Genomic DNA, 23,929 nt, shown 5'->3' with positions numbered 1-23,929 from the left:
ATACTAGCAGGAATGACGGTGGAACAGCAATGGCAGGAATTTCTTGGCATGATCCGGAAGACACAGGATCATTTAATTCCAAAAAGGAAGAAAGATTCTAAGGGGAGTAGGAGGAAACCGTGGCTGACAAGAGAAGTTAGGGATAGAATAAAACTAAAATAAAAGATGTATAACACAGCAAAGAGTAGCCGGAAGCCAGAGGATTGGGAAACTTTCATAGGACAACAGAAGGAAACAAAGCGGGCAATACGGGCTGAAAAGATAAAGTATGAAGGAAGCTGGTCAGGAATATAAAGAAGGACAGTAAAAGCTTCTTTAGATATGTTAAGGGAAAAAGAGTAGCAGAGTCAAATGTGGGTCTCTTGAAGGCAGACACGGGTGAAATTATTATGGGGAACAAGGAAATGGCAGAAGAGTTGAACAGGTACTTCGGATGTTTCTTCACTACAGACCAGTTAGCCTGTGTTTGGTGGTGGGAAAGATGCTGGAGTCAATCATTAAAGAGGTAATAATGGGGCATTTGGATAGCAGTAAAAGGATTAGTCCAAGTCAGCATGGATTTATGAAAGGAAAATCATGTTTGACTAATCTTCTGGAATTTTTTGAGGATGTGATGTAAAATGGATGAAGGGGAGCCAGTGGATGTAGTGTATCTAGACTTTCAGAAAGCCTTTGATAAGGTCCAGCACGGGAGACTGGTGACTAAAATTAAAGTGCATGGTATTGGGGGGAGGGTGTTGATGTGGATAGTAAATTGGTTGGCAGACAGGAAGCAAAGAGTAGGAGTGAACGGGTCCTTTTCAGAATGGCAGGCAGTGGCGAGTGGAGTGCGCAAGGCTCGGTGTTGGGGCGCAACTGTTTACCATATATATTAATGATTTGGAAAAGGGAATTAGGAGCAACACTAGCAAGTTTTGCGGATGACACAAAGCTGGGTGGCAATGTGAACTGTGAAGAGGATGTTAGGAGTGTTAGGCAGTGTGACATGGACAGGTTGAGTGAGGGGGCAGATGCGTGGCAGATGCAGTATAATATAGATAAATGTGAGGTTATCCACTTTGGTGACAAAAATAAGGGGGCAGTTTATTATCTCAATGGGGTTAGGTTAGGTGAGGGGGAGGTACAGCGAGACCTGGGTGTCCATGTGCACCAGTCACTGAAAGTTGGCGTGCAGGTACAGCAGGTAGTGAAGAAACCTAATGGAATGTTGGCCTTCATAACAAGAGGATTTCAGTATAGGAGTAGAGAGGTTCTTCTGCAGTTGTATAGGGCTCTGGTAAGACCACATCTGGGGTATTACATACAGTTTTGGTCTCCTAATTTGAGGAAGGACATCCTTGTGATTGAGGCAGTGCAGCGTAGGTTCATGAGATTGACCCCTGGGATGGCGGGACTGCCATTGAGGAAAGATTGAAAAGACTAGGCTTGTATTCACTGGAGTTTAGAAGGATGAGGGGGAATCTTATAGCTAATTATAAAAGGACTGGACAAGCTAGATGCAGGAAAAATATCCCCAATGTTGGGCGAGTCCAGAACCAGGGGCCACAGTCTTAGAATGAAGGGGGGCCATTTAAGACTGGGGTGAGGAAAAACTTTTTCACCCAGAGAGTTGTGAATTTGTGAAATTCCCTGCTACAGAGCGCAGTGGAGGCCAAATCACTGGATGGATTTAAGAGAGAGTTAGATAGAGCTCTAGGGGCTAGTGGAATCAAGGGATATAGGGAGAAGGCAGGCACGGTTTATTGATTGGGAACGATCAGCCATGATTGCAATGAATGGCTGTGCTGGCTCGAAGGCCCGAATGGCCTCCTCCTGCACCTATTTTCTATGTTTCTATGCAAAGAGCTGGAACCTTTGTAAGCCCAGCACCTCCACTGATTTTGGTGCCAACTAAGAGATTTGCTTGTATCAGTGAAGCGTTTCATTGTAGACAAAGGTTTCCCATTACAGATATAATAAAATGTTTCACTGAATTATTATATTATTAAGCCAAAATTAATGGTTAACAATTTTATTTTGCTTGACTAGCTTTGCATTGGTATTTCAGTCAAAAAATGAACTGGCTTGTGTGGCCAATTAAAAAAATTCAAGATGTATCAAAGTGCGAAACATCAATTAAAATCTCAAAAGATTATTTCCTTGAGTCTCATTTGGTTTCAAAAGATGTAATTGATCATTTAACAATGAGATGAAGAGGCTTTTTAAAAAATCAGAATTCTCATCTCAAAGCACAATGGATGCACAATTACCAGGCATATGCAAAACTGAGGCCGCTAGGTGTTAAGGGAATCAAGCAATAGAAGGATAAGGCCGTAATACAGATTGAATACAGGATAGTAAATAGCAGAGTAGGCAGTATGGGGAGGGGGTATCAAATGGCCTGCTACACCATCAACATTTTGGAGGTAAGCAATTATTACAGGATATAGGAAATATGCAAAAGCAGGTCTTATAAGCAACAATGAAATGATTGACCAGGTAATTATTTTTTCTATGTTGGATCATGGATACACTTTTGCTAGGATACTGGTGATATTTACCATACTCTTGTCAAAACGGCATCAATAAATATTTTATGATCCATGTAAGAGGCTAGGCACAGTCTCATTTAATCTTCTCACTGCACTGGCAGCACAACACAACTTCAGAAGCATACTAGAGCATCAACTTGATGAAATGTTTCAGTTTCTTGAGTGGAACTTGAGCGCACAATGTTAGGATTCAGAGTGAGAAGTGCATTTCAGAAACTTCAGAAATGCTTGTGGAGTATAAATATAGATAAATATGCTTTGCTTGAAGGGATGACATTTAATAGATGTATTTGCCTTAAAAAATATATTTAAAAGTACATTACTTTTGAGATGAGAATTAAAAACCGATTAGACTTTTATCAGTCACTTTCCCCAAGAAGTAAGATAAACATTACATATTTTGGAAGTCAAATTGAACCCATTGTCATATGCACATATGCAGCGAGCTGTAGGTACAATGAAAATTGTGCTTACAACAGCTTCACAGGCACACAGACAAATGCACAAAAGCAAAAAACACCAAAAATTCTGCAAGACAGTAAAAATAAAAAGCTATGCAAAACAAAAAACAAGGATTTTCATACAAAATACAATTAGGGAAAGTAAAAGATTTACAGCAGTCACTGCCTCAAAAAGGCATCTATTACCATCAGGGACGCACACCAACCTGACCATGCTCTCATTTTACTCCTGCCATCAGGAAGAAGCCTGAAAACTAACGTTCGGGTTCAGGAGCAGCTTCTTCCCAACAACCATTAGGCTATTAAGCACTATAATCTCCAACTAAGCTCTGAACTACTTAGACTTGGGGGCCATTGTTTTTGGCTTTGACTATTATTATTTGTTTGTTCTTTTTAATATATACAGACCCTTTTTTGTTTATTATCGTGTTTGCAGAGTACTATATTTACATATATCTTATACTGCTGCAAGCAAGAATTATAGTGTTCCAATTTTGGGACATATGACACTACAACATTCTTGACTCTCTTGAGGTCCTGTGGTGCAAGAGGTGGTTTGTAGTGTTCCATTGCTGAGGTATGATTGTGCGGGTTGGTTCGAGAACCTGATAGTTGTAGGAGGGTAGCCTGACCAGGTACTGTGGGATATCAGGTTTCTGTTGATAGAAACATAGAAATTAGGTGCAGGAGTAGGCCATTCGGCCCTTCGAGCCTGCACCACCATTCAATATGATCATGGCTGATCATCCAACTCAGTATCCTCTACCTGCCTTCTCTCCATACCCCCTGATCCCTTTAGCCACAAAGGCCACATCTAACTCCCTCTTAAATATAGCAAAATGCCCTACATGATACAGCAGTCTAGCTCTTAAGTCTTTGGGCTTTAGGTTGGACAATGACAGCTAGTTTCTTAACCCCATCTTATATTGTGCATAGCTGCTATTTACCTATTGCAGTATTGCCAGCTTTAATACTCTCTGATTTGTATTTGATTCTTACACTGTTCCCAACTGGCTAAACATCTGGAAAACTCCTTGTTATTCACAAAATAATATTGGGAAATCTATTACATTCACAATATGTCAAATTGGGCCAAACATGGTTCTGGAGTAACTCAGTGGGCCTTGGATTAATATTTGATCCATAAGCCAGCAACTCCAACGCCGCTGGTTTCCATCAGCACTGTTGATCTGATATCTGCTGTGTGGAATACAGCTGAAGGAAACATAGTTGAAAACTACAGTATTTGAAAGTACTGGTCTGGATCATATTCACTTTGGCACACCACCTGGAATTAACGTTGAATGGTCTGAATAAGGCTCGATGGAAAATGTCACCCATTCCTTCTCTCCAGAGATGCTGCCTGTCCCGCTGAGTTTTACTCCAGCATTTTGTGTCTACCTGGAATTGAGCCCCATACTCACACCACACAGCTTGTACGCATTGTCCTGAGCTCCCATTCTGGAGTGGGGAGCCAAGGGCTGAGCTCTGCCATTAAGCTTCTGCCCCGTGGAATGCCCCAACAACCTTCTAAAAGAGGTCAGTGAACTCTCCCTGAATCTATTTCTGTTTCCCCCAAACCCTCCAGTTTTCTGTAATACCCGACCACTTGCTGATTATTAGTAATTGATAACTGTTAATCACCTCTTTCATAGTTCACTGGTGAGAGAATCAAGGTCAAAGAATAGATCACAGAAAAATAGGGAGCTTTTCCCACCAAGAACCAGTATGGTAAATTGGGCAAAATGTCCTTCTTCTATGTTGTGAAGAAATATTAAAGTGCAGTTACATTATTGAACCCATTGTATAGACACAATGAATAGGGAAATATATTGAGGATGGAAAGAATATTGGAGGGCTTCAATAATTCAAAAATGGACTGGGATTGCAATAGAGAAAAGTGGGGTTGAAGAGTTTATGAACTGTGTTCTGGAAATCTTGTTGATTAGTATGTTTCCAGTCTGACACTGCAGACAGTATTCTTGGATATGATTCTGGGAAAATAAGCCAGGCCAAATGGAACAATTTCAGCTGGGGAACATGCAGGAAACAGAAATCATAATATCAAGAGACATACAAAAGCTGTGGAAATGGATATAGCCCATTACAAGGTAAAAACAAAATAGTCCATTGGTGAAGTGCCAATTTCAATGGGATAAAAAATATGGCCTGGCTAAATTGTAACCAAATCTGGAAAGGCTAAATTGTAATTGAATAGTGTGGGGTCTTTAAAGTGGAAATGTTTCATCTGTAGTCTGGCTACATTTCCATGATGGAAAAGATGGTTAAATGAAAACCAGCGCTTTATGGATTACCAGAAAGAGCAACAATAAAATAGAATAGAAAAGAAAAGCTATGACAGGCTGGAAGTAAGAACCAGACTGTGTCCAGGAATGGTCAGAAAGGAAGTCAAAAAAGAAACAGACGAGGCAAAGGCAGACCATAAGGAAAGACTGGCAGCAGATTTAAATGGAAATTATATCGGCACATGAACAGGAAAATGGTTGTATGAGGGCTAAAAAGAAAACTTACTTATGGATAAGGTACGGAATGAGTACTTTACATCTGTCCTCACCAAGAATGAAGATGGTGCTGGAGTCAAAAGAAGAAGTAATTGAGATTCTGGACTCACGAGATATGTTAAAGAACAGTATTGGAAAGTCCAGCTACATTTAAAATGGATAAATCTTCCACTCTATACTGAATGCAACTGATGCAGTGGGAAGTGAGGAAATAACTAGCGGCATGGCCATACTTTTCAAACATTTGCAGATGCAATTCATGGATTCTAAGGATAGAAACATTTGTTATAAAAACATGATCAACCCTTTGAATACAGACCTATCCGTCTACCCAAATGGTAAGGAAAATTTTAGAAACAATAATCAAGGATGGAATCAGCAGTCATTTGTACATGTTTGGATTGATTAGAAAAAGCCAGCATGGATTTAGAAAAAGCACATCATGTCTAACTAACTTGCTGGAGTATTTTAACAGAGTAGTCTTTGGTTGGGTTAGTGATAAAAATGTGGTTGATGTGGTAGAAATGGACTTCCACAAACATTTGGAAAAGTGCCACATTAGACTTATCATTAAGTTTGAAGGCAATGCTAAAATGGTAGCGTTCAGTCAACAGAAAAATGAGTGGCAGTAAAAGGTTGTTTCCTGTACTGGAGTGAGGTGTAGTTTCCAAGGAATCAATACTAGAACAATTTTTCTTAATATATTGATGACAGGGACTTGGTGACACAATTTGCAAATTTGGAGGTGACACCTAATCAAGACGGATAGCAAGCCAGAGTAGAACCTGGAGGTTTGATTGGAATAGAGGGAGAGAGGATCAGAGGGAACAAAGGAAACAGGCCTGTTTCCTTTATCATTGTTTCCTTTTTACATATCTTTCATTCATTGTTCTATACCTCTCTACATTATCGTCTATATCCCTCCTTTCCCTTTCTCGTGACTTTCAGTCTGAAGAAGGGTCTCGACCCGAAATGTCACCCATTCCTTCTCCAGAGATGCTGCCTGTCCTCTTGAGTTACTGCAACCTTTTGTGTCTATCTACAGGAAACATGAGCTCAGGACTGGGGTGGCTCTGTGAGCTGATATAGATTTGATTGTAAGAAAATGTAAAAATAAATTAATAACTGTAAGGATGACAATGGAATACATAAATGAGAAATGGATAAGATAGTGGGGTGGCCATATAAGTGGCAGAAGAAATATACTGCTGAGTTTCACATTTTCATTAAAAAAATGAGAAAAATCAATATAGATGAGAGAGCAGAAGCTTAAAAGGTGGGGTACAAGAACTCTCAAGATCAGAGGGTAGCAGTACATAGTTTGCCAAAAGCTGGACAGATTGAGTGAAGCTGCTCAACAAAGAATTTAGGATTCTGGGCTTTATAAAAAGAGGCATACACCAGTTTATTTTCAACTGGTGTATTTGGTCCAGTTTTGGGCTTCTCACTTTAAGAAAGATGTGAATGCTTTGGAGATGGTGCAAAAAAGATTACCAAAATGATTCCAAGAAATATTTCAGTTAGTGGATAAACTGGAGAAGATGGAATTGTTTTCATTGGAACAGAAGACTTTGAAAACAAATCTGATATTCAAAACCATGAAGCACACAGAGTAGATAGCGAGAAGCAGTTTTCATTGGCAGGGCAGACTAAGATCTCCGAGGCATTGAATGAAGATGATTAACAAAAGAAGCAAAAAAGAAAAACACAAGGAACAACATTTTTAATTGGGCAAGAGATTGTAGTCTGAATGCATCCCAAGGATAGGAGATGCAACTGCAGTATCAAAAGAGAGTTTTAAATATCTGAAATGAAATAATTTGCAGGAAAATAGGGAAAAGAAGGGCATGGGTGCCTGACTGGATTGTTGTTACATTAATCCAGGACAGACTTGACAGGCCAAATGATTTCTTCCCATTCTGTAACTTTTCTGCCATTCTGTGCAATCAAACATTTGGCCTGTTTTGCATATCATTGATGATGGCGTCTGTCTTTAAATTTTAGATTGCCCGTTATATTGTGGGTAGGATTTATGACCTATTTTGGGGCATGTTTGGAGCTACCTTTCTTGCGCAGAAGCTTAGTTGTTAGTTTAGTTTGGAACCAGCATGGAGAAGGTTTACCCTTTGACCATGCAAAGTGTAACGGAGACATGAGGAGTTTTCTAATGTTTAAAGTGATAAGATGGAGTTCAATGAAGATTATAGTAACGAGTTGGAAGAAGTTTGGATGTACCTTATTGTTTTTCATCAACAATAAATAATTTATTAATCAAAAGACTGTGTTTTGGAAGACCTATATGTGAAGATCCTCTGAAGGTCTCTGATGCTGCACTTTCATGCGTATGAAGACATTCCCCTTAACCATGCTGTCCATTTAACGGCTAGAGGGAGTAATCTCTTGAACGATATAAAAATCTGCCGTTACACCTTTAAACTGGGAACTTGTTTTCTCCCCTGTTCGGTTCTGATGAAGGACCTATGACCTGAAATGATAACTCTGATTCTGTTCCTACAGTTGCTGTCTGACCTGCTGAGTGTTTCCAGCATTGATATGTTTATATTAGATTTGCAACATCTGCAGTTTTTGATTTTCAGTCATAAATATTTACTCTCAGTTATGACCAAGGTCTGCACAATCCAAATATGCACAAATCCATGGACTATCCTTCGTGGGTCGAATAACTTATGCAGAGTTTTACCTTTCAAAAGTTTTATTTATGAATCATTGCCTGCAATGTGAGGTTGAGCTTGTTTGATTGAGCCCATAATAGGGTACTTCCCCTTCACTACATCATAAGCAATTATTTGCTTGATTTGCATCATTTTACTTCAGGGGAAATTCATTTAACAGCGATAAGCAGCAATAGTAATCTTAATACTTGCACAGTTCATTTGTTAGGCTGTGGATTATTATTTGCACATTAGAGAACGAGCAATAAGGAGGGAGAAGACTAAAGTATCATACAAATATTCACCCCCAACCAACTTTATTAAATCAAATTGTCTCATTCTTATTCCATTGGTGTTTGTATGCAATTGCCATGTGCAAGATGGGAGCTGCATTGCCTAGATGATAACTTCCCAAACTGTTTCCAAATATGCTGTAAATTTGCTGTAAAATGATTTGGGTTATTCAGAGGTAATGAAGGATAATAGATAAATGCATTTTTTTCCTCTCTTCAATGCTAATATATTCTTGGTGCTTAGATAGTTTACAATATTTTCAGATATGGTTCAAACAAAATCTTGTGTATCTCTAAAATAACGTACTCTTCTGGTCTGATATTTGCCTCGTATATTTCTTTATTTTTCACTTGGTTAATTCAATCTATCTATATTATCATATCATCAACTTATTAAAAGTCTGATCTTGTACGTGTGTACATGTGTGTGTGTATATCTGGTTGTATTTACATTTTCGCAAAAACAATACGCGGTAACGATTACATATTCTAATTAACATTTATCCCCTCGAGGCCTAGATCACTCTCACTGACCATTTTGTGCTTTATTTCTTGACTTATTACTGATTAAAAGTAAGAAAGAATTTAAAAAACATCAAAAGACTTTGAATTTAAAACAACCAGCTCTCACTGATGACGTCACAATGGCTCGGCTAGCAGTGATCATCTTCACTGAAGATTTCATCGTATATTTCACGTTATCCGCGATTAAAGCTTTAAAAATGCCAACTTTCACAAGATGTTTACATATTCTGATTCACATTTTCCCCTCTAGGCAGAGATCACTTTCACTGAACGTTTCATGCTTTATTTCTCAACTTATAACTGATTAAAGTTTAAAAAAATCAAAATAATTTGAATTTCAAAACGACCATCTTCAACTGATAATGTCACAACGGCTAGGCTAGCAGTGACGACACAGGAACACTCTGAACCTTTCACCTCACAGGAGGGGGAGGGCAAATTGATATTGCAACATGCAGGGGAAGTACAATTGAATTTTCTTTTAAAGCCCACTGCTCAAGGGGGCAGAGGATTGCTGAAATCGTACGCTTGGGAACGGCTTGAATTGGAGGACTACGCCTCCCGTGGTGACTATGGGTAGGGAATGGGTGCATTGGGGAGCAGACCCAGTGGGGCTGCACTTGGTCTAGTATATAACTAAAACTCTCATCTTGTTATCTGCAGGTTTGTGTTGTGTCTCTATTTGCGCAAAATTGGTACACGATAATGCTACGATTTTTGGCCCACCATATTTACCATTGTCCTGTGCTGTAAATGAACCAAGTTTTGTTCAGATTGATGGTATATTTTAATAGTAATTAAGGTTTTTTTTAAAGACTTAAAACACCCACGCATGCGCAGTTGGGGGAGAGTTCCCATGTGTGTTTACTGGCGTCACAAAGGGCACCCGATGGGTCCTCAGCTGCACCTGTACAGTTGGGGCCTTTCCAGAATTCATATTTCCATCTTCTTTTCACAATGGCGACACGGGAAGATTACTTCAATTTTAATTTCTGCCAACCCAGGCCCGAGGCTGGGACTGCGACTGCGATTGCGGGTGGTAGCGGCTGACTCTGGCGGCAGCGAGAGGCCATGCCGACGATCCGGGGCCTGGGCACTGAGCCTGGCTCTGAGGCCGAGGGCTGCTGCTGCTACTTCGGGCCACATGGCCGCCTGAGGCTGTGCCGAGAATCCGAGGCCTGGACGCTGAGCCTGGGTCTGAGGCCAACGGCTGCTGCACCTCTGGGCATGCAAGGAGGGCAACACCCTCGAGAATTTGGGGAGGTGAGGAGGGAGAGTGGGAGGATTGAGGGAGAGGAGGGGTAGAGAGGGAGAGGGGGGGAAAGGGGGGGGGGGGGGAGGGAGAGTGGGGGAGGAGGAGGAAAGAGGGAGAGGGGGGGGCAGTGGGGGAGGTAGGGAGTTGGGAATAAAGGGAGAGGAGGAATAGTGGGAGGGGGTTGGGGGCGGTGAGAATCGGGGGAGGTGGGGGATAGAGGGATGGGAGGGGGCAGGGAGGAGAGAGAATGGAGGGAGGAAGTGACTGAGGGTAGGGTAAAGGAGAGGGAGGGAGAGGTGAGGGGGGGATTGGGGGAGGTGAGGAGGAGAGGGGAAAGAAGAGGGAGGGTGAAGAAGAGGGGGAGGGAGTGCTGGGGATGAGGGGAAATGAGCCGCGCCTGCGCAGTTGGGGGCTATGGGTGAGTGGTGGAATATTGAGTTGTGGGAACAGGTTGCGTTGGGGGAACGGGTGAGTGGTGGAATATTGTGTTAGGGAATGGGTTGCGTTGGGGCTCCAGGCCTACCGTGTGACAGGTTAGTCTAGTTACTTTTATTTGTCTTTACATGCAGAACCTTAAGTACAATGTCTGACTATATTCTTTCCCCTCATTTGGGTTTGGATTATTATTAATGTTACCATTTTCTCCTGAGCTGTTATCCCATTTACCAATCTAGTCCTCATGATAACACTGTTTATCTTTTCTATTGTGACTCCAAAACCAAGCACATTTCAGATTGAGCTTATCCAATGTGCAGTTCTTTTCTGCCAGTGTCCCATAAACTAGGCCTAGCCTTTCCAACAACAACAACAATTTCCACCTCCTTAATCTTTTTTTTTTCCTTTGCCAATTTGTACATAGCTGTCATAATGATATAAAATTTATAGCCAAGAGGTATTCTTTAGTTTAATTCCAGGTACTCTCAAAGAAGGAACCTTTGTCCTTTATTTCATATATATATATTTGTATTTGTATTTGTATATATTTGTTACTAATTTTGAATTCATGCTATTCTGATTTGAGCAAACTATTCTTTTTGTGCTTAAAATCTTTTTTAAATGTAGCCTAATTTTGGGTTTAGTTTAGTTTAGTTTAATGATACAGTGCGGGAACAGGCCCTGCAGCCCACCGGGTTCGCACCGCTCAGCGATCCCTGCATACTAACACTATCCTACACACACACCAGGGACATTTTTACATTAAAACCAAGCCAATTTACCTACATACCTGTACGCCTTTGGAGTGTGGGAGGAAACCGAAGATCTCAGAGAAAACCCACCCAGGTCACGGGGAGAACCTACAAACTGTACAGACAGCACCCATAGTTGTGATCAAACCCGGGTCTCTGGCGCTGCAAGGGCTGTAAGGCAGCAACTCTACTGCTGCACCACCGTGCCACTGTTTTTTTAAACTAATTTTATACTCATTTACATAATTCCTTATTGCTTCCAGTTAAATATCATAGAATTAGCCAGCTTCTTCATTCCATAAATACTTTATGCCACAACTCTTATCCTGAGGTACTGCCTCACTGTAAATTGTATCCCTCCGGTTAATTTCACTCGGTTTCCTCTGTTTCTGTTGCCTGATAACCCTACTTCTGCCCACTTCTGAGAAATTGCTTCAGCTATTAACTATTTTCAGTCAGTATTTGATATTTGAGGTATTTCAATAGTATTAATACTATTTTAATAATATTTTCAGAATACAGCTAATATCTAATATCATATGTAAACACATCACATCATCATTTCATGTGTTTGCACCATTTCAGATACTCATCATAATGCAAAATAGAGCAAAGTGTTTGACATTGGTTTTGAATATACTGTATGCCTTTGTACTTGTGCAATGTTTTTTCACATTACATGACACTGCAATGCTGCCAAAAATCACAAATAAACATTTTCAGTCACAGGCTTTCCCAATGGTGAAGTTTTCTCACGTTCAAGGATTGAGAAGAATGCTCATTGCTATTGCGACAAATAGAAAGTGTTAAGTTTTCAAATCAAATTCACCACAATAATTCTGCCTCCAAGAGTTGGCAACTTGTTTGTCTTGCAGATAAATTAGTAATGGCTGCTGTGAATAATTCATTGTTAAACCCATGCCCCGATTAGCCCATAGAGAGATGCTGTACTGCATTAATTAGTGATGGTAGTGTGTACAACATGAAAAGTTAAATTTGATGGACTGACACTCTGATGTCTGATTACATTAAAAAAAATTGTAGGAGTGCAATTACTGGGAAATCATCAAGAATTCACTGCTGCTCTCAAACATGATGAAGCACAATTTGCTGCAATCATAAAGGGAAGGGGAAGTAATTGAACAGCAACATCAGGCAAGTGGAAAAGGGCTGCTAAACTCAAAAATCGATAACGTGCTGTCCAGATTTTGACATTCTATTGTTAGCTTCACAGGGTGACATCTTACTATTTGCCTTGCAATTAAAATGCATGGCATGGCATGATGTTGGTCTACTTACATGGGATTGCATTTGCCAAAGAAAGTTAAACTTTTCCCAGTCAGATTTAAACCCATTTAATTTTGTGACAAGTGTTAATTATTGACAGTTAACCTCTTTGGCATTGAATATATAACTTTTATAACTAGAACATAGAGCATAGAAAAGTACACGGAACGAAACAGGAACAGATCCACAATGTCTGTACTGAATATGATGCCAAGATAAACTAATCTCATCTGCCTGCACATTATCCAAATATCTCCATTCCTTCATGTCCATGTGCCTACCTAAAAGCCTCTTAAATGCCACTATCGTATCTGCCTCCACTACCACCACTGACAGCACTTTCTAGGCATCCATTACACTCTGAGTAAAAACTTGCTTGCACATTTCCTTTAAACTTTGGCCCTTTCATCTCAAAGCTATCCTCTAGTCTTTGACGTTCTTATCCTGAAAAAAAAGTTATAACTGTCTACAATATCTCTGCCTCTCATAAGTTTATATACTGCAATCAGATCTCCCCTCAACCTCCTGCATACCAGAGAAAGGAATGCAAGTTTGTTCAACCTCTCCTTGTAGGCAGCAATCCAGTAAACTTATTCTGCACCTTCTCCAAAGCCTCCACATCCTTCCTGTAATGGAACAATCAGAATTAGAATCTTATTCCTTTTGATTTAAATTGTCTTCTGGAATGTTTTAATTATAAAATTGAATTTTGCTTTTACTTTTCTTCAATCTTGCACAGTTAATTTCATAATCCTTCATACGGATTGATTAAGCAGATACGTATTGGCTTTTCCATTTCACTTTTAATTTAGTTGCCTTGATGCTGGTCTAGTAAAGGTAGCCAAAACATGAATGTTGAAGTCTAATTAAAGAAGAATACAATTAAACCTTGCTATAGTGATACCAGTAACTGGTAACTCCTAATATTTGAGGTTTCAAATTTGCCTTGGAGTAACTACATTTGTGTGATAGTTACAGATTGGGAATATCTCAGACATCTATCCATAATATTATTGCTCCAATGTGCATTACATCATCATTCAGGTTAAAAAAGTTTTATTTGAAAATGTAACTTTGTATTGATTTACAAATATTACCTGGCCTGTTAAATATTTCCAGCATTGTCTGCTTTTTGATTTTGGATCATTTTGCTTTTGTTTTATATGAATTAGGTTACAGGTTATTTGATTCCATTGCATATTCTTACATAAATTAATGATTCTTTATCAAGAACATCCTCGCACAAGGTATATTTTTGTCTTTCTATAGTGTGATGTTGTTTGTGCTTCCCCCCAATTGTATATTTTAGATTGTATTACCAATTCAGATTTACTTTCCTTTTGATTACTTATTATTTTATATATCTTTGTTCTTGGTAGCTGAAAAGCCAATACTTCTCTGGATTTCTTCACTCAGATTCTAAATGATTGCAATCAGCTTCATCAATTCTTTTTAAATGTCTCCTCCGGGGTTTAAACTGCTCCCTCGAAGCAGTCTTTTTGATTAAAAATTGGAAACTGAAATTGCAGTCTAACAAAGGTGCAGTTCAGTTTTAAAATGACTTTCTCTGGTTTGAGCTATGCTGATTGCCATTTGATTATGAATAAATGTGTGAAGACCATGTGTGAAGTGTGTGTCCTTGGTGTTCTTCCCACTTCTCTATTAGATTTTTCAACACTATTCACAAATATATTTGAAAGATTTTTTATTTTGCTTTGTGCATTTATCCATTACAAACATAGTTTCTCACCAACATGCATCATTTCATTCAGTTTATCCTGTGGTGCGTCAATCAAAAGCATGGTTAAAATTCTGTAATGCTGGAAGCCTGAGCAAAACGCAAAGTGCTGGAGGAACTCAGTGGGCCATGCAGCATCTGTGGAGGGAATGGACAGGTGACATTTCATGAAGTGTCCCAACCTAAAACATCATCTGTCCATTCCCATCGCATAGTCTGCCTGACCCACTAAATTACTCAAGCTTTTGTGTTAGGGTTAAAATTCTGGTAGATTATCTATGACAGTCTTCATTTGCTAATCTAGTGATCACAACATAACAGTTACAATGCCATTAACCCACCCAGTTATCCAATAAGGAACATTAAAATATATCCAATAAGATCTTCTTAGCAATCAAAACCTGAAGAGATTAGGCTTAGGAAGCTTTGGACAATTAATATAAATTTATGCAACTTAAATTTGCCATTTGAAAATATTAATACATTTTGACTTTGTGATTATTTATTTTCCCGATCAGCCATGATCATATTGAATGGCGGTGCAGGCTCGAAGGGCCGAATGGCCTACTCCTGCACCTAATTTCTATGTTTCTATGTTTCAAAGCATTTAGAAATAACAGAAAGGCCAGTGACAAAATTGATAGGGCAGTAAGTGGGTGGGGCTTTAGTTCCTGTCACCTGCAGTCTTGATATTTCACAGAAGTATTGGCAGCAGTGTTCTGGGAGCCACGGATCTGAAAAAAGTACTGTATAATTTTGAATCATATGTGTGTCACGTCTAAGAGTTTTGTTTGTGTTGCTGTAGGTGCCATCGCTCAGAGTAGACAGAAATAACACAGCACATCCTTGATCAAAGATTTCCACCTGCAAATTAAACAACAGTCGGCCACTTTGCTCTGAAACAGATGCACACCTTGTGGTTGCTGCCTATTCTAACACTGTTGTGCACTAATTTTGCAATGTGGCTCACCATACACTCTCTGCATGGTACTGCAATCTCTCCTTGAAGTGAAGGAGTCTGCAGGAGGTCACCAGCCTTCCTCTAATAGGAACCAGAGCCCTGCCCTCAAACCACATTCTTGACTTTGACAGCTCATGCTGCCAAAGGCCTTTTCAGTGTTTCCAAATGTCTCTGATCATCAGAACAGTTGTGAAAATAATTTTTATTAAATTGTATAAAATTTAAAACATATGAACCTCCTGCTAATAAATCAAAAACATAAATATATTTTGAAATTAAAAAAAACTTTTCAGTGAAGACCAACTTCAATCATATGAAAGGGACAAAGCTAGTTGAACCAAATCTGATCTTTCTGTTCAGTGCACACATCATTGTCCATATTGTGATCACTGCCCTTTGCTTCCATTGAGTGAGTGGTTTGGCTTCACCATGCTGTATTGTACTCTTCCCTGGGCACATCTGCATTCATCTACCCGAATAGTGGATAAATGTCTACCAACTAATCATTCCCATGCACCTCAAAACTGCAAGCTTATCCCTTTGCTCTACTCTCTTTACAATCATGACAGCATGGTTAAACAATGCTTCGATGCCAACTATCAATTCACCAACGATACCATTGTGTTCGGCTGAATTACGGGTGCTAATAAGTCGGCGTAGAAGAGAGAGTTGGTATACCTTTTTCATCCGTGGGTTTATAGAGGAGAGAGTTAGCAGCTTCAAATTCTTGGGTGTTATCAAGATTTGGATGGCCTACGTCTATGGGCCCAGCGCAAAGAACGTAGGCCAGTGTCACTACTTTCTTCAAACTTTAAGGAGATTTTATAGGTCCCCAAACAGACTTTAACGGATGTTCTGTAAAAAAATGTCCTGACTGATTGCATCATGGTCAGGTATGGTAATTCCAATGCACAGAAGCGCAGGAGGCTGCAGAGAGTGGTGGACTTCATCAAAGGCACAGCCCTCCCCTCCATCAACAAGATCTGGGTGAGGTGCTACCTCAAGAAGGTAGCATCCATCATCGTATCCTCACCATCTAGACCATGCCCTCTTCTCACTACTATGATTGGGCAGAAGGTGAAAAAGCCTGAAGTCCCACACCACCAGGTTCAGGAACAGCTGCTTACCTCAATGATAGGTTCTTGAAAACCCTAATTCTACCTTGACAAAGGAACAATATATTCCACCATGGACTGCTTTTTCCGAATCTGTTTTTGCATTAAGATCTCAATTTTGTAGTCTCCTATCTTTTAGAAATGTTATGTGGAACTTATGTATAATTGTTTCTGTGTGTTCGGCTGTGTGCCTGCGATATTGCTGCAAGCATGATTTTTCATGGAGCCTGTACCGTACAACAATACATTTGATTTGACTTGACTAAGATAATCATGCCTGTTGTGCTCATCGGGATTCTGATAAATGATGCATTTTTAAAAAATGTTCCTGTGACCTTTCATGATTGAGAGATATAATATTCCGACAATTTACAGCCATTTCAGATCATCACAGCTGGGTACTGTAATTCAAAGTACTGTATAGATTTTTACAACTGGGACCTCAAAATATTAATTAATCTATAAAACTAGCATCCAATCAGTCAGGTAGACACTTTTGAATGTTTGAAATTTCTTTCTGGATGAGATTTCTTGCAGTCCCCTTCTCTTCATTCATTCAGTAGGAACAATCAGGGCCTGGAATTAACCTAGAAATATGGAACTGCAGATGCTGGTTTACAAAAAAGGATACAAAGTGCTGGAGTAACTCAGCACCTCTGGAGAACATGAATATGTGACTTAGTGGGTCGGGATTCGTCTTCAGGCCAGTCTGAAGAAGGCTCACAATCGAAACAACATATATCCATGTTCTCCAGAAATGCTGCCTGAGATATGAGTTACTCCAGCACTCTGTGCCTTGGAATTAACCTAATCTTTGCTGTTAGACTTATTACACTGCATCACATCAACTGAGATTTTCTCATATTGAACTGGCAGGGGCTATTTTTCTCGAATAATTCCGTTTATTTTGCAATTTTAAAGCATCTTCAGATTGTTTTTATGTTAAATGCATCTAATAACATTTGCTGCCATTGCCAATTTGTTAGAAACAATAATAAATCAAACAATATTAAATCTATTAATCTTCGTGAGGCTTTATTACCCAGGTATTACAATGAAAACCAGATACCATGGAGCTGGTAAACTCTTTAAAGGATTATTCCTCTTTAATGTGTTCCAGTCTTTCATTTTATGTAGTTTGAAGCCAAATTGAGTTTGCTAATTTGAAACTGTATTTCAAAGGCATCCATACATTCAAGGTATAGGAATAAAAGACATTCTATTTTTAAATAGTAAATATATTCACCCTGATATCAAAGTTACCTAGACATTGTAATCATCATGTAAGATAATAAGAGGGCCCTGCAGACTACATTGTTCCATGGCTCTGCAGTTACAGTGTGTCAGGTAAACAACATTGCATTGGAGAAGCACGGGTTGTATGCCCTCTTCCCTTCCAACCAAAACAATTGTCAGCGTGCTCTTATAAACTTATAGGCTTATACATTGGTATCTAACGTAAATGCGGGTCTTCATATCTAATTTGCTGCTCTGCACATCACATTGGCAGTCCTTAATTGGTTACATGTTATTTTTTTCTCTCCAGAAGGTAACAAAAAGGAGTCATATATCATTATTAAGGATGGTTGAGGCCGTTTGTGTGGGAGATAATGAAGCTGCTACCTTTCTGTCATTTAAACTGATAATGACAATATACAGAGATTGTTCCTAAGCACGATTTATTTGCTTTGTTTCAGCAGTGCCCTATCAGCAGAACTCATACAGCCATGGAGGTGAGCCTGCAGGCATCCGCTGCTATCGATGTGGTGGGCTGTGCAAAGGAGAGGTGGTCCGAGTGCATAATAACCACTTCCACGTCAAGTGTTTTACTTGCCAATGTAAGTGCTCTTTATGTTTTCTAAGATTTCGTAAAGCAAGTCTTAAAACAAACCTTTTTTCAGGCATTTTTAATCTTTCTGAAGAGTTCTCTTTAGATTAAAATATATTATGTCTAGTGTGGATATCGGCCCCAGATTTAGCTGCTACTTCAAATGTTGCGTGTAATGAAAGTGTGTAAAGGCCAGTAATAACTTCTTTAATATACAAATTTCTTTAATATACTTCCCTGGTCTCAGCAAATTTTGGGTTTCATGTTCAATGATATATCCTTGCTAAGATCAAGAAACCGATAAGCAGGAAGCATCCATGAGAAGGTTCAGTTCAAATGTATTGAAGGAAACAAATAGTGAAGGAGGTCAGTTTAAAGAAGGGTCCTGGCCCGAAACATTGTGCATTTCCCTCAACAGATGCTGCTTGATCACTTGAGTTCCTCCAGCACTTTGTTATTTGCTCGTCAGATTGAGTTTATTGTCATATGTACAAGTAAAATGATGTTAAGATACTGAGAAATGTGTTTGCAGCAGCATGACAGACACAAAGACTCGGACAACAGACAAAAAGATAAATTACATATAAATTATATGTAAAAATTTGTGCAAAAACTGTCATTAGTACAAAATTGATCATCAGAAAAAAAAGCTGAAACAAGGCAATACTGTGGCACAGCAGTAGATCTGCTGCCTGACAGCACTAGAGACCTGAGTTTGATCCTGACTAAGAGTGCTGTCTGTACGGAGTTTATACATTCTCCCTGTGATGGCATGGGTTTTCTCGGTTTCCTCCCATACTCCAAAGATGTAAAGGTTTGTGGGTTAATTGGCTTTGGTAAAGTTGTCCCTAGTGTAGGATAGTGCTGATGATGATGATAGTGCTGACCAAAGGGTGATCTTTGGTCAGCACGGACTCAATGAATTGAAGGGCCTGTTTCCGCGCTGTATCTCAAAAGACTAAAGTCCATGTTAATGCTGGAGATGGTCCATGTTGTTCCATTGCTGCGGTTGACTTGGGTTGTACAGGTTGATTCAAGAATCTGATAGCTGTGTTTCAATGGCATTTCTATTAAAAGGGATTAAAAATGATTAAATGAGAAAAGGTGACTTTTAACATTTTTAATCGTTAAAAATATCCAACAATGTGTAATATATATGAATAGTTGTTCAGAGAACTTCTTAATGTCAGTTGGATTGTTTGGCTAGAATGGGCAAACATGCAGCTATTCTGGCATGTTTACTGGCTAACGTTTGGGCATGCATAGCAGCATCCCATCTTTATGTGTTTTTTTTAATTAAACCTGCCTGTGATAACTAATAAGTTAAGCTTATGGACATGAGGCAAGTCAGCAGCAACTTCCTGAGTTCAATACTTAACAGTTTAGTTTCGTTTAGAGATACAGCATAGAGACAGGCCCTTCAGCCCACCAAATCTATGTTGGCCAACAATCATTAGTACGCTAGTTCCATCCTACACTCAGGAGCCAATTTACAGAATCTAATTAATCTACAAACCTGCATTTCTTTGGAATGTGCGAGGAAACCGGAGACCCTGGAGAAATCCCATGCGATCACAGGGAGAACATACAAACTCCAAACAGAGAGCACCCGTATTCAGGATTGAACTGGGGTCACTGGTGCTGTAAAAAAACACTATTTCACTATGCTATGTGTGGATAGCAGGCATCATCTTCTGATTTGCTGTTTATAGAATGAGTGTAGATAACCATTATTTGCACTGAAAAATTCAGATATATTTACCTGAGTTTCTGTGTCTCAGACTTTGTTAAAAATGTGATGAACAACTCCTAGATTCAGGCTGTAGAGAGGAAGGATCTACTACATCATACAAGTAAGTTGTTCTCCTTCATGGTTGGTGTGCCAGGCTGCAAAAGTGCTTTTCGGTAAACATCCGACCAAATCCCCTCTCATCTCAAAGTCAGCTGTCCACATGACATCAACCACTTCACATCACTCCTCTATCTTTCCTTACCCTCTTATTTGGAAAATGTCCGCTTCCCCCACTCCCATCCCATGCCCCAAATTCCTTGATTGCCAGGAACCATTTGCATTAGACCCTTGTCAATACCATATGCCACATACTTTATCCCTGCAGTAGTTATACGCATGGTCTTTATTCTGGTCGTATGTCACATTGAACTTGAAGTAAAATAATTCCGACGGGCCTCTTGCATTATAATCGGTAGAATCTCTGCATTCCCAATATTTCAAAGTTTCTGGCCGCTATGTTTTCACCCTTATCTCCATTCTGTTTTCCAATAGCTATTATCCATATTAATGAGACTCAGGGCCATAATATCTGGGTTTGAACAAAGCAAACTCAGACCTGCAACTCAGTAGCTCTATCTATTAATGCCTTCTGCAAGGCTACTATGGGCATCATTGACCTATTGCTTTCCCACTTATCCCATATCTGTGTAGCCAGAAAGTCTGTCCCCAAGGAAAAATTGTTGTTGTTAAATGGATTGAAATAACTCCCTCGTGCTGTAACAATTATGAAAACTTGTATTGTTCAATTTATTTCACTGTCTTAAGCTTCCCAATATATTGTTACACCTCAGGGTATGTGAGCGTAAATGTCAGTGTTACAATTAAAACACAAAGTACGTGCTCCAACTCCAGGAAAAGTGCTCAACTAAGAAAACCAAGCCAAAAGCCAAAGTATTGTTTAAATATCTAACTAAATATACCAACTTACAATAAATAACTCCATATGCAAAAAACAGCTACCTACATATTAACTAACTCTTAAAATAAACTAAAGCCCCTGTCCCACATAGGCAATTTTTTTGGCGACTACAGGCTGTCGCCACATGGTCGCGGGGTGATGCATGTATGGTCATGAGTAATCTCCTCAAGTCGCCTAAAGAGTTGTAACAATTTTGTGATCGCTGCTGGATTTTAAAATGTTCAAAACTTTTCTACAAATATGGGTTTGACGTAGCTTGTCTTCTCCCGTCATAGGTGCTGTCGTAGGTTGTCACCAGGATGACGCAGGTTGTCGCCAGGTGACGTTGGTTGTCGCCGGGTGTTGACTTCGGTGATTTCCATTGGCGACTACCTACGTCAACCTAATGCCCCTGTCGCACTTAGGAAACCTGAACGGAAACCTCTGGAGACTTTGCGCCCCATCCAAGGTTTCCGTGCGGTTCCTGGAGGTTTTTGTCAGTCTCCCTACCTGCTTCCACTACCTGCAACCTCCAGCAACCACCTGCAACCTCCGGTAACCGCATGGAAACCTTGGATGGGGCGCAAAGTCTCCAGAGGGTTCCGTTCAGGTTTCCTAAGTGGGACAGGGACATAAGTCAACCGGCGACAGGTACCGGCGACTGAATTGTCTTCAGTTGTTTCAATTGTCGCCGACAGGGTCATTGCAAGTCATAACTAGTCGCGTGTGGACGTAGGTTGACTTTGGTTGTCGTAGGTTGTCGTAGGTTGTCGTAGGTGTGGTCGTAGGTCGACGTCCTAATGGGTCGCCGGTTGTCGGTAGCTTGCCATAGCTTGACGTTGACTAGGTGATAGGTTGTTGTTGCTTGTCGTGGGGGGTATTTAGTCGCCGCTTTTTGGCGATCTGCTACGACTGTAACAGTCGCCGACAGTCGCTGAAAAAATAGCCTAAGTAGGACCGGCCCTTAATCCTGTAGATTCAGGTATATCTTTGGGGTTATCAAGTGGGCACCTCCCTTCACTGGTGTTTTCTTGAGTTAAGCCCACCTCGGGAAGGCTCAACAGTTGGTTCTAGCGTCCCTGAACAACCCCCCTCAATACCTGCTCTCAACACCTATACTACCAGTATATACTAAATTAAGGTAGCTGCAGCCAAATGGTAATTTATTTAAACTTTTCTTTTGGTAAAATATTTATGTATTACCTTTTAATTCCCCGTTACTTAACAGCATTCACAATCAACAATTTATTAGTGGCTCAATATTTCAAATCCCTCATAAGAACTGTACTGCTAATGGATATACCATTTTTTCCACATAAGATGTCAAAATATGGCCTTGTTTCCTTCTCACATAAACAGAACAATCATGTTTTTAAGGAATTACTTGGTTCGTATTTAACCCTCAACAAACTCAATTTAAAAGTGGGCTATTTAATCATTTATTCAATGTATTTGGGAAATAGTGTTGTAGATATATACTTATGATACTTTGAATTGCTTTGCACTGTCTGAAGATTATGAATGGTTGAAAATATACAATTTTTTCATGAAGCAGCTAGTTACACAGATATACGCTGTAACACAATATGAGTTTCAATTACAGTCTTTAAAATGAGCCCATTACATATATGGACACAATGGGAACAATAATTTAGACATAATTTTGAGCGTAAGATCAGGGGGAAGACCATTTCATCCTTCAAGCTTGATTCTCCATACAAAAGGCCATGACCCTGATCCAGTAACACTACTGGCTGACAGATAAAGCCATCCATCTCAAATTTACTGAACAGCAGTGCAGTAATAAATGTCATTTTACAAACATGGATACATCTGAATAGAAATGACTTCTTTAAGAACTGAAAAGAAAATTCATGAGTCCTACAGCATTGAAATAAAAAATGCAGAATATTTGAGTATAATAGCAACCAATTTTATACAGAGCCTGAATTATTGGTTTGGTATTGGTTAATTATTGACACATGTACCGAGGTAAAGTGAAAAGCTTTTATTTGCAAGGCATCAAAATAAATCAGATCATACTATACATGCATACAATAAGTACCACAGGTGGTGCAAAGAGAAAAATATCAGAATATTGTTTTACAGCATTGTAGCATTACAGTTGCAGAGAATATGTCTAGTCCACAATGAAGGTAGGTTAGAAATCTGGACTGTCTGTAACTTATGAGAGGATTGATCTGTAGTCTAATAACACAGGAGGGGGGGACTGTTCCTGGGTCTGCTGGTATGTGCATTCAAGCTTTTGTAAGTTCTGACCAATGGGAGAGGGGGAAATGAAGGAATAACTGTGCTGAAAAAAATCCTTGATTACATTGACTGGTTTTCTGAGGCTGCATAAAGTGTAGATGGAGTTGATAGTGGGGAATCCGGTCTGTATGGTAAAATATGCCTGAACGGTTTTCCTTAGTATTATCAAACAACATTTGGCACACACACCTAAGTTTAGTAAAATAATTGGTGCAAAATGCTGCAGGTGCTGGAAATCCAAAGAAAAACAAAGCAGAAATTGTCTGGTACAGTCAGCAGTATCAGTGAGAAGAGAAAAATAAATTATATTTCAGGCCAAAACCATTCCTCTGATGCTAATGTTCTCCATTGATATTCCTTGACCTGCTGAGGGCTTCCAACAATTTGTTTGAATTTGATCAGAAAGTTAGGTTTTATGCTGTTTTAGATTTAAAAAAAACAGTATTACAGAGGGAGAGAGATTAGAAAAAGTTGGTCACCGGTTATGGGACTGATTAAAATTAGAAATGTTCAAGAGGAAGGTGGATATCTCGGAGGTTAATATCTCTCGGTGGATATCTCAGAGAGTTAGAAAAAGTAACTGTGATTGGGCA

The 23,929-nt window shown here is 39.6% G+C and overlaps 1 protein-coding gene across 4 annotated transcripts in view; it reads left to right on the top strand.

Annotated features, from left to right (window-relative positions):
- Positions 1-23,929, top strand: part of ablim3 (actin binding LIM protein family, member 3) — a 230,535-nt gene that overhangs the window by 49,552 nt on the left and 157,054 nt on the right. For 3 of the 4 annotated variants that reach the window (XR_008724243.1, XR_008724241.1, XM_055642996.1), the window contains exon 2: positions 18,245-18,385. Coding sequence is in view for 1 of the 4 variants with exons in the window: in XM_055642996.1 (XP_055498971.1) it covers positions 18,245-18,385 (141 nt within the window). In the remaining 3 variants the exon portion in view is untranslated. The remainder of the gene's footprint in view (positions 1-18,244; positions 18,386-23,929) is intronic. The other variant, XR_008724242.1, reaches the window with a different exon arrangement.

The sequence above is a fragment of the Leucoraja erinacea genome, chromosome 11 (assembly GCF_028641065.1).
Source record: "Leucoraja erinacea ecotype New England chromosome 11, Leri_hhj_1, whole genome shotgun sequence".
NCBI lineage: Eukaryota > Metazoa > Chordata > Chondrichthyes > Rajiformes > Rajidae > Leucoraja > Leucoraja erinaceus.
The sequence above is the reverse complement of the archived record's forward strand: the minus strand, read 5'-3'. Positions and strand labels throughout refer to the sequence as shown.